Raw genomic sequence first — 11,850 nt, forward strand, 5'->3', positions numbered from 1 at the left:
TAAATCCTCTTCTCATAATCTAGACTAACTCTAGTAGTGAGTCTGAGTTTGGTCTGTTTTCATTGTGTGGAATAATTTATCCCTGACATGTTGGATGCAGTTGAAAACCTTTGTGCTTCCTCAGCACTTTCTAGTTTTTAGGAGAAATTACAACTTCAGAAAAATTCTTTTGCTTAAGTTTGCTCTTACCAAATTGTCAAAAGGAAACTGAATACTTCCTTTTCATTTATTGCAAAACTTAGAGTATCCCTTTCTCTGGCAGGAATCGACTTTAAGATCAGAACAATAGAATTAGATGGAAAGAAAATCAAGCTACAAATATGGTAAGTATTCCAAAGTAATTTAAGTTTTCAGTGAGTATTGAATATAATCTTTCATAGTTTTTAAGGCTGAGTGTGCCAGAAGCTTCATACCTTTTGTTCATTGACGGTCCATAAGGTTTATGCTCTCTTCCAGCTTGTTCTTGAGTGGCTCTGCCTCAGTAGCACAGGAAATGGCCTGTTCACGTGTGAACGTTGTAGCGACTTCCCATTTTGTCAAAAGCTGTTCTCTTAAGTGCACTTTTAGCTATTCCATGTGGAAGAGAAGTATTAACTCCATAGCTGTAAACTTAAAATATGTGACCTAATAAAACGTAATCTCTGATACTTAGATACCTGGTTGTACTCCCAGGGGCGCAGGTGAGGGATAGCGCTCCCATTCCTTGCATGCTGAGTTAGGAGAGACTGTGCCTCCTGATAGCAGCAGATGAGTATTTTTGGAGTAACATTACTACACATGCCAAACTCTTAAAATGCTACTGGTGAGTGTAGGGCTCTTGCTGATTTTTCAGGTCATAGAAAAGATGGTTATGATACTTGCATGTGAGCCAGAATCCTTGTGACTAAGGAAGTGAAGTGCCAGAAGTGGTTGGTACAGATTTTCTGTCTGTAATGTAAGTCAAAGCAGCTGTTTTTTGTTGGGCCTTTGGGGTCCAGCTCCCCCTTTGGGAGGAGGACACTTTGGTCCTCTTGTTCACTCACAGACAAATACTGCTTTGAAGTCGCCTGGGATGAAATACCAGCACACTAAGGTGTAACGGCTGGTTTCAGTAGCTGTCTGTCCATGAAAATGCACTATCCTGAAATATTTTACTGATACATGTTTTAGTTTTTGTTGAAGGCAGGACTTAAATGCATCAGAGCTGCCTTTTTTATTATTCTAGGGAAGGCTGTGTAGCACTGAGTTTTATTGCTTACATGCAAAATTAAATGCCTTTGTGCCATATTCATGGTGCTGCTATAGCCACTGATGTAAGTAGGATATCTTGGGAGTGAGGAAGGGTTGAAGGCTGAAGAAATTTGTGCAAACAGCTTATAAATGGTATTTTTTCTTAATGAGTGAGCATTGACACATTGTTACTCTGTTTAAAAAGAGATCTCTACCTACAGAATTGTGTAAAGATCACCTGCAACTAATACTTGTTTTCACTGAATTGTAGGGATACAGCAGGCCAGGAGAGATTCCGCACAATCACGACCGCTTACTACAGAGGAGCCATGGTGAGTGTGCTCACTTCAAACAAGTTAGGCACAACTAGTGTAACTGGTTTGCTGGTCTTGAGGTTATATCATGCAATTCTTTAACTGGAGGATTGGATAATTGTGGCTTGAGATGCGACGAATAAAGTTTGTGGTTTGGTTGGGGGTTTTTTGTTTTGTGGGGTTTTTTTGTTTTTCATTTTTAAACCTGCTGGTACTTTGTCTGGTCCTGTTTTTGTGATGAAACTTCAAGCCCTATTGTCTTTTTAGTATAATTAAAATTTCTGCAGATTATAACAAGAAGCTAAGTTGACAAACTTTAATCAGACAAGTTTTTTTCAATGCAGTCAACTCCTTTAAACATTTTAAATGTTTGAAAAATAGGTAATAGATGATTTTAATATTAAAAGTGTAGTTCACTGAGTTGCTTTTCCTTCAGCCAGTGGAGAATGCAAAATCTGGGATAGAAATACAATCACATACTAAAGCCACTGTTACTTTCTCCTCCAGTAGGAGTGATTTGAAGTCAAATGACTGACTTAGAGTCTGCACTCTTTGTGGTGCAACTGCTTGTGATGGTTCTTAATGCTATGATTTGAGATACTTTGTTGGGACACTGTCAGTTTCAACTTGCTGATTACTAGCTACGCTGCTACTGCATGTTCTTATCACTCTGTATGAACAGATCAGTTCCATTCATAGGCTGTCTCTGGGTCCAGATAACTCCACTGTTACAGAATACAAAAGGGGAGAAATAGTAATGGTTGTGGCTCTGTGTTAGAGCTTTCTAGTATTTACAAAGGTTTGAGCCTCCTAATCCATGGCCAAGGACTTTTCTTTGTCCTGCAAGGAATGATTGGAAAGGCAGTAAGGAACGGAGGTGAACCTGGCAATCTGTCCTTAATGCAGCTGTTGTGTGGTTTCCCATGCTTTGCTAATTGTTGAGAGCCCACGCTAGTATGTGTACATAGCTGTCTGAAAGAGCTAAAGCTTCTGGGAGAGCACCTAGTGTCAGCTTTGCTGTCAGGATCTGCTGGCCCCCGCAGATTGGATCTCACAGGTTTGTCATCTTTGACTGCTTAGAGCTGCTGCTTCTAAACTTGACTTTAACAATAGAGTCCCGGTTGCTGTTGTAGAAGAATTACTAAACTTTTCCTGACTATGGGCTAATAATGTAAAACTTCATGTGGGGCGTGTGTTTGACCTCTAACAGTGGCAAAAGATGTTAAATAGTAATATTTTGGGTGAATTCTCAGCAAATGCTTTGAGAAAGGATTGTAGGTGCATTAGTCATATGTTTAATTTCTTGCGAGTATAATCAAACCAACAACATGCATTAGAGGTCAACCAATAGTGCTAGCTCATCTAACTAGATTTACTTAATTTTATTTAGGGAATTATGCTGGTGTATGACATCACAAATGAAAAGTCCTTTGACAACATAAAAAACTGGATAAGAAACATAGAGGAGGTAGGTACTTTGGAAAGTGCTTCTTACTCCTTCCTTCTCATTATTTCCTTGGGACAAATAATAATCAAGTCATTATTCACTTTCATTATAGTAACCAGCATATATGGCCAAGTTAGACTGCAGTGAGGGTAACAACAGTGGTTATCAGTGGGGAGAAGATTATCTCATTCATCTAGGGCTAGAAGGTAGAAAACTTAAGTTGAAAAAGTAAGCATAAAGTGTTTCAAAACTGCTTTTACTATATGACTGTTATTGTTCTTTTTTGCTTTTGGGTGTGTCTAAGGAATGGGAAAGAGCAACATCTTAGGGTATCTGCCTTTCACTAAAATTATGACCAATCTAATTCCAGTTGTTACTGTGTTGTGTGTTTGTCCAATTAGAGATTTTTGACCTTTTCATTTGGTTTTGGGTAAGCTTTCTTCCTGCTAACTTATTTTAAATTATTTAATGGGATGTGCTGTCAGGTAGGGATAGGTCTTTATTAAGTGAGACTAGGAAGCTTAATTTTAGTGAAGCTTTAGTGAGGTAACAAAATCTTACTGTTTGGGTTTTTTTTCCTTAAACATAAAATCCATGGGCTTTTCTTCAGCATTGTTCTTTGGCTTTTCAGCAAAATTCCTGTATTAGTGACCAGTTTGATACAATAGCGACGGGGCTAGAAAAGTCTCATTGTGAACTTCTCTTGCTGAAGTGATTGTTACTTAAAAGGTCTTTTATTAATAATTATTTTAAAAATGCAAATGTATTGCATAATGGTATTCCAACCAAATGCCCTAGATGTCCATGCACCACTTTGAAGTCAAGTGTGTACTGTAGCATTTCCAGAATAGCCAAGTGCTTATGTGTGTGAGCAGCCTGGTACAGAGCCTATGGCACTGTATTTGGTCTATAATAATACTCCGGCAAATTTAATGTAGGAGTATTTATTCCAACCTAGTTTAATATTTAAATATTAAATTGCCTGTTCCAAAAGTCAGTCTGTTTCTCAGTAATGCCTTCACATTAGATAACTTTTTAAAAATAAAATATTAATTTGTGGATGAGTTTGACACATAAGTTTATTTTAAATAATGATGGACTTTGTTTCTGAGACATCACTCTTTCTTCTTTCAGCATGCCTCTTCAGATGTAGAAAGAATGATCCTGGGTAACAAATGCGATATGAATGAAAAAAGACAAGTCTCAAAAGAAAAAGGGGAGAAGGTAAGCTTTGGTGCCTTACCTTACTTAGAAGCCTACTTTTCGTAGGATTTTGGCTGCTGCATATTTGCTATGTTTCAGACATATTAGTGAATAATTCGCCTCAAACCTCTTGTTTCAGAAACTTTTATATATTACAGGATGCCAGGTTTGGGTTTTTTGTTTTTAAGTAGCACTTGACTGTCTTCAAGTTTGAATAAACTTAATGGAGGGGAAGATCCTGTAAAGAATGTTGACCTTTGCTATAGCATATAGTATTCTAAATGTCAGTATAAATCTTTGTATATGATTTGATCATGTTGAACTCAATTTACCATGGTGGTTACTTACTCTTGTCATAAGTACTGCTATTAAAGCATAAATAATTAGTTCTGCAGAACAAGCAAGTAAGAATACTATACAATCTATGATGTACACAGCTAAAGTAGTGTAGTTGCTAGCAGCATAACTTACGGGTTGATTGTGTGTGGTTATCTGGTCCATAAATCCCTATCAAGGAGGATTCTATGTTAATGTTCTTTTAGGTCCTAAATAAATCTTTTTGTGAGCAATTAATCCTTCGGGTTTGAATTTACATTAGGATATAGGCTGTTCTCATATTCTGTCTAATTTTCCAGTGACTTTAATGTTTTTTCAAGAGAAAAGCAGAAATCAAGCTTATTTGGTTTTGTTTTCAAAGCTTGCCGCAGCATACAACACCTATTCTGTTATGAACCTATGTGAAACATTCCTTTTACAAAGGAACTTCAAAAACACTGAAAAACTTTAACTTCTCTTCCAGCTAGCAATTGATTATGGAATCAAATTTTTGGAGACAAGTGCAAAATCCAGCATCAATGTGGAAGAGGTAAGAGATGGGTGTTATGCTTAGGGGTGTTTCTTGAGCTACTACTACAGAGACACGTTTCATGATCTGCTGGGCTTTCTGACCTGCTCTGGGACCTGAAGTCCCAACTGTGGTCCTGGATCACCAACCTTATTGTATTTAGAGAGCTACTGTAAAATCTAGCATTTCTTGTTTTCTGGTAATGTCTGGAATTGTTTTTTAAATGGGTGTTAACAGAGTGATTTAGTATTATTGTAGCAAATAGTTGCTTTAGACTTCTGTGCCTTGTTACTGAAATCGCAAGTCCTTTTGGACAGGCACTAGGTATAACTTTAGAACTATACTTTGTGCAGGAAATTGGATTCAAGGTTCTTTACTTTCAGAATAACACACTACTGTATCGAGGAGCCTTCAGGTTACTGCTAAATATGTGCTATGCAGTTGGGACTGAAGGTTTCTGTGTTAACCTGGAACATCAGCATAGACTGTCATAAGCTGATGTTAGAGGAGGAAGAAGGCTTATAATACTCTTGAAATATGTTTTCCTGCAAGTAAATTTTGCGCTAAAAACACAAGATCCCTGTTTATGAGGGTATTAGGAAATGGAATCAGAAGAAAGAGTGGCTTGACTCCGGTCTATCTCAGCCTGAATGAGACAGTTGGGGTGGTTGAGCCTGGAGAAGAGCAGGCTCTGGGGAGACCTTCCAGCACTTTCCAGTACTTAGGGGAGGGACTCTTGATCAGGGATTGTAGTGATAGGATGAGGGGTAATGGTTTTAAGATGAAAGAGGGGAGATTTAGATTAGATATTAGGAAGAATTCTGTACTCTGAGTGGTGAGGCAGCGGCCCAGGTTGCCCAGAGAAGCTGTGGATGCCCCATCCCTGGAGGGGTTCAAGGCCAGGCTGGATGAGGCTGTGAGCAACCTGGGCTAGTGGGAAGTGTCCCTGACCATGGCAAGGGGGTTGGAACTCAATAAGGTTCCTTCCAACCCAAACCATTCCATGATTCTATGAGCGACTCTTGTCATCTCAGGGAGGGTGGTGTTTTTTAACTATGAAAAGCATGGACAAGATAATAATTGGGTATTGAAAGGCAGTTACATTAAGATTCATTTGTTCAGGTAAGACAAACTTGTTCTTAAATGTTGTTCCTGTGCCTAATCATCTAAAAGCTTTTCCATGTGTATTGATGGGATACTTTTTTAAAAGTCCTCCAAACACATACTTAATTCAGCTCATGCAGCTAACAAATTAACTAGAAATTAAAGAGATTCTTACTTTAAAATAACATGACTGATGCTGTGCCAGCCAAGCAGGGCTTTTTCTGATTGCAGGATGATTGTTCTACAACATAGTCAGAATGAGCTTATTTGCATTGTGCTGCATCTGGAATAGTGCCTGACCTGATTTTCACAGTGTCGTTACGATTCTTACAGCAGAAAATGGAAGTGTGAACATTAGCAGCTAATGCCAATGGTGGCTAGCAATAATGTCCTAATAAAAAGTGCCTGTCTTCTTCATTAGTTCCTCCAGACTTGCTCTTTCATGACACGTCCTGCAATTTCATTTTAACTTCTGTAGGTCATTAAGTGTACATTAGTTTGTGCTTCCTCCAAACAGCTTGGCTATCTGAATATTTTTTAAGTTGTCACATGAATGGTGAAGGAAGCATTAAAAAATGCAGGTGGTATAGGCATTCAGCAAGTAACAATTTAGTAATCTTTCTACCAAATGCTTAACTTGTGGGAAATGACACAAGTGTGATATTCTTGTGATCAGAAATTAATTAATTTGTGGTAATTTTTTGCATTAAATGCCTGTCTTTGGCTGTATTCCAAACACAATGAGAGGGGGAGTGTTTACAGGTTTTTTTACTCTCTGGAACTGTCCTTGGATTGTTGAGATCTCCAGATAGCCTAAAATCTTGCTTTTCCCTGCTTCTGGAGAATTGCAGAGTTTTTCTGCTCCAGAAGTTTCTTTGCTCCTTCATAAATTGAAGCCTGAGATTTCCCAGAGTGATTTCTTTTTTTTTCTTTTTTTTTTTTAGAGGGGATGTTGGAAGCGTAAATAACATTATAGAAAGCCCAGGAGCAAAACTTTCAGAGGACAGAAACCAAGCTAACCTTAATATGAATTCCCAGGCATATCATCCTCAAACCTCTCTCTGGGTTTCCAGTTGTGATGCACAGTAGTTTGGCCAAAAAAAAAAACAAACAAAAAAAAGCTATTAGTGTATACAGCCTTCTCTTCAGCAGATGTTTTGGGGGTTTTTTTGTGTTGTGTTTTTTTGGTTTTGGTTGGTTTTTGTTTTTTTGTTTTTTTGTTTTTTTTTTTTGCCCAAGAGGTATGCGATGGGAAAGTCTGTTCACTTTTTTCCAAATATTGGAGGGGTGTAGACAAAAAATAAATATTTTTTTGATCTAAAGCATGCTTGTTGCAGTTCTAAGTAAACAGCTGTTGTACATAGAGCGCCTTGCAACTCACTAGCAGTGGCCTACAGAATGCTGTATTGTTGATGTGTCTGGCTACTCCAAAACTATCTTGTCTTTAATGTGTCTTGTGACTAACTGTCTCTTTTTTTTTTTATTTCAACTTGTCACCAGGCATTTTTCACACTTGCACGGGACATTATGACAAAGCTCAACAGAAAAATGGTTTGTATTTCCAGTTGGCATACAAACTAGATACATTGAAATGACTCCTCTGTAATAGGCTGAGGAGTAGCCCTACCAAAAACTTCCTGGGCAATACAGTGGGTGCTAGATCAAGTTGAAACAGAGAGTGCTTTATCATACTTTGTTACACATCAATGTGTTAATTGTTCTTTATTTTGCACAAACATTAACATTGGGCAGCCTGAAATGGATGTGTTCTTTCGAAATATAACGGTGCAATCCTTGCTTTATTAAACGTCAAATTACCTAGTCACTTCAGCTAATACTTGAGATCTGGATTGCTGGATAAATGTTTCTTTTAAAAATAGGCAGTTTTATTGAGTGATTAACAGAGTCTGGATAACTGAGGAGCTCAGATCTCTGATAATTGAGATGCAACAGATCTCTGCTCTGGTTGTTGCTTTGCGAGGCAGGGGAAGTAAGGAGGGAAACTAGGAAAGCTGGACTTATTTTTTCTGCATCATATGATGTTAGTACTCCTTTCTCTTTCAGAATGACAACAGTTCATCAGGGGCAGGTGGGCCAGTAAAAATAACAGAAAATCGATCTAAGAAGAGCAGCTTCTTTCGATGCACGCTACTTTGATGAACTTCTAATGATAGACTGCAGCACACTTAGAACCTTTTCTGCTTCTTTGAAAGCACAGGGTCACAAAGCCTCAGAAATAATACCACCAAGCTGCTGCTGAGAGCTCCATTGAACGTAGACTGCGATACACAAAATACCAAGTGGATTTTGCTCACTAAGCCTATTGACCTGTCAGGCTCTTCTTTCTCAGATATGGAAGCTATGAAGTGGAGACACAAATGCAAGAGTTAACTTGTTTTCCTTTTTTACTTGCTGTTTTATTGCCTGTTGCAAAAGCTGCTATGTTTCTTTTAACTTTGCACATCCATATTGGCCTCTTACTGCCTGTTACAGCACAATCTTACATTTGTATTTGCACAGTTTGACTTGTAAGTAAGATTCTTAACAGATTTGTGCAGGTTTTTCTTTTTCTTTTTAAACAAATTTATTTTCAAGCAGAAGAGCCAGGGAAAAATTAAGTCTCACTTCCATTATTTCCTATGCTGTGTACTGGTGGCCAGGACTACAGTATGGATGTTGACATTCTAGAGATGAGAATTACTGTAACAATTGGCATGTAAAAATTTGTATGGGTTTTGTCTCTTAGATGCACAAATCTGTTCATGCAGAAGCTATGGCTTCTCTTCTGAATGTAGTATGTTGCTTTTCTTTCTTTACCAGATTTAGCAAAGTTGTGTTCTGAGTTGCCAGTCACTGATTCACAGATGCACCTCTCGGTTATTTGAATAAACACCGTGTCTTTCCTCACTTCACTTCCGTTTGTTAGCTCAAACTATCTGCACCTTTTTTTGTTTCTGATGAGGAAGTACGCTCTGGAGTTGAAATCATTGTCACAAATTGGCCTCATCACTATCACTTAAGTGGCTTGTGGAAGCTGAATGCATGAGTTTTAAGTAACCTCTCTGTGGATCCATTTGTTCAGAAATGACTGCTTCTGAAGGTGACTTCCATTTCTACTGTAATTCTAAGGATAGTTCGTTAATGTCTGTAGGCATTGACCCTTGACAGCAGAGGTGTCCAAAAACTCGCTTCCTGTGCAATTGCTGAAGTTCATCAAGTTCTAGCACCAAGGAAATGGTCACGAGGGCTATAATGTACTGTTAGTTATGCAGCTGATGCCGAATGTGCGAAGCCCTCTTTGGTCTGCTCGAGCAGTTATTTTTTCATCAAAAACTGGTACAGTGACCTAGACTGTTAGAAGCAGAGTTGAAACGTAGTTGCCTTTTTTTACTAAACTGAGCATTGTATAACCTAGTCTTTGTTCTACTACTTTTTTAATGTCTTCTGAAGAATTTCCTCAATGAGCAATTAAAACAGGTGCTTTAGTTCTGTTAATGTGCCAAACTTGGACCATTGTAAGCTTTAAGTACAAGTTTGTGTCCAGCATGTTTGTGATCAGGGGATAGGTGCATTGTGTCCCTGTCAAAGCTAAGGTTTGACGTGCTTGCTTTTGCTTCACTGCGTAGGCTAGAGTGGGAAACAGCGAGCTGGTTGTTACCACAGATAACTGCTTCGTTTTGGGGTGTCAGGTACTGAATTTGTCATCTCTGGGTCTTTTGTATTTTGAAAGTGAACGGGCCAATAGCGTTAGATTTAAAGACTTCAGATTTTAAGAGGTTTAACATTAGTGGCTGGTTCTGTAAAGTTTTAAGTGGTAATCAGCCTGTCCCCACATGTAGTTTAATAGAAATAGTAATTGTAACTAGGTGGTGAATCTCATCAGCTGCTGTTGCTGCACTAAAACAGAAAAATCATCATGGCAACAAGGTTTAGTGAAAAAACAAAGCAACCCTAACTGCTCTGTTGTCTACCCTTGATGTTTTTCTTGGACAGGCTAAAGCAGTTATGTTTTCTGTATGGTTAAAAAAAGTGCTTCTATACAGAAAGTGTTGTGACACCAATTATGAATGTTGTTTATTTTCAGTAATTTACCTCGGACTTATTTGGTGTCGTAATACTTTGATTTTTATCTCAGGGGTTGTCTGCAAACCAAAACTGACATGTTCTGTGTTTGGCACCGTTTACAGAATGCTTTGTATTGTTTTTCCTGTCTTTGCTGTGTGGTTAAATGTTGATTCAATATTAGTCTCCATGAACTTCCCTTTGAAAGAGCCTGTAAGTAGTAGAGTCTATGAAGTGCTTCTTGAAGCAGCAGCGAATTGGGGTATCTGTTCTGTATGGGGGGGTGGGGGAGAAAAAAAATTGCTATTTTCTTACATTTAGCTGTGCTAAACTGTACATAAATGTGAGGTAAGACCATAGGAAATTCACTTTATGCATGATAAAATAAGGCAGTAAATATTTCACTTTGCTTAATGTTCATGTAAAGTTCATCTTTTTCTATTTGTAGAAGAATTTAATGCAATTTTGTTGTCCCCTGCTGAAACTGAAGAATTCTAATTTCATGTGGTCTTATGGATAAGGTAAAATGCAGATTTCTCTCTCTTTCTTTGTTGTTTTGCCCCCACCCCTCTTCTCCAGCAGTATTAAATGGCTGAGTGGCTGCACTTTATTGGGTGTGCTAACTTTGGGTCAGTATAGACCTCTTTCTGTGTACAGTCTGCCCTGTCAGACATCGAACAATGTGCTGTATCTTAGTGTGCAAATCAGCTGTATGTTTTACTGGGAATTGTTTTAGCTGTATTTTCCTTTAGACAAGCGGGTGATGATAAGTGGTATGTTCTGCCTACGCATCAGATGCTGGGTACTACAGGCTTTTCTAATATCCCTATGATTGTTTTGTGCAGTCTCTGTTGCTACATTGCTCAAGACTATATAATCTAAATTTTGAAGGACTTAACTATACCTCAGTCAACTAGTTAGTATTCTAATGTCCATTAGAATGCAAGTCCTATGATTGTTATTCATTAATCAGCAAATGTATTTCTGTTTTGTTCCAGAAATTGCCATTAACCTTTCAGGAAAGGCAGACATTTTTTGGTGGATTTCAATAAAATAAAAGTGCTGCTTGTGCTGTTGAGTTTTATGAAATTTTTCCCTCAGCCCCACGTCTGTGCACTATATCTTGACCAATATTTTTCTAAATGGTTTAAAAAAAAAAAAAGCCAAACAAAAACCAAACTGGTCTCAGTGCTTTGCAATTTTAGCTTTCAGTCTGTGCTTAGCAAAAACATGCACAAGAAGTTTTTGTTGAGTGTATATAGAATATTTGATTTACTTACTGTCTGGAAGTTCTATTATTGCTAAAGTTTAAACCACTCATGAAACTTAACGCACCTCACTTTTCTATTTGGGGGACAGTCTCAAGAATGATAATTGACTTTTCAGACCTGTAGTTCTTTTTACAGAAAGTATTTCCCATTGTAAGTACCTTTCCCATACTAGTCTGCTTAAGTCAAGTGAATTAAGTGGATCATTTTCACAAGTGAATAAAGGTCTTGAATATGCATATCACATTAAAATATTGTGAATGGATAATGGTTTGAAGTACATTATTAATATGAAAAATGCCTAAATGTGTTATTTGTGAAAATGCATCTGTTATTTGGTTATCTATTAATGTAACTGAAATTTTGCAATGTTAAACTTAAGGTCTGTAGGTGATGATA

At 37.8% G+C, this 11,850-nt stretch overlaps 1 protein-coding gene across 1 annotated transcript; it reads left to right on the top strand.

Annotated features, from left to right (window-relative positions):
* Positions 1–262: 262 nt before the first annotated feature.
* RAB8B (RAB8B, member RAS oncogene family) lies at positions 263–9,028 on the top strand (the record flags this gene model as incomplete). The annotated part of the gene is made up of 7 exons (XM_010083104.1): positions 263–323; positions 1,481–1,541; positions 2,914–2,991; positions 4,105–4,194; positions 4,973–5,038; positions 7,622–7,672; positions 8,186–9,028. Coding segments are annotated over 7 exons (500 nt in total), but the record flags the coding sequence as incomplete, so codon positions are not given.
* Between the last annotated feature and the right edge of the window lie 2,822 nt (positions 9,029–11,850).

This window comes from Pterocles gutturalis, unplaced genomic scaffold (assembly GCF_000699245.1).
Source record: "Pterocles gutturalis isolate BGI_N339 unplaced genomic scaffold, ASM69924v1 scaffold19930, whole genome shotgun sequence".
In the NCBI taxonomy this organism is placed as follows: domain Eukaryota; kingdom Metazoa; phylum Chordata; class Aves; order Pterocliformes; family Pteroclidae; genus Pterocles; species Pterocles gutturalis.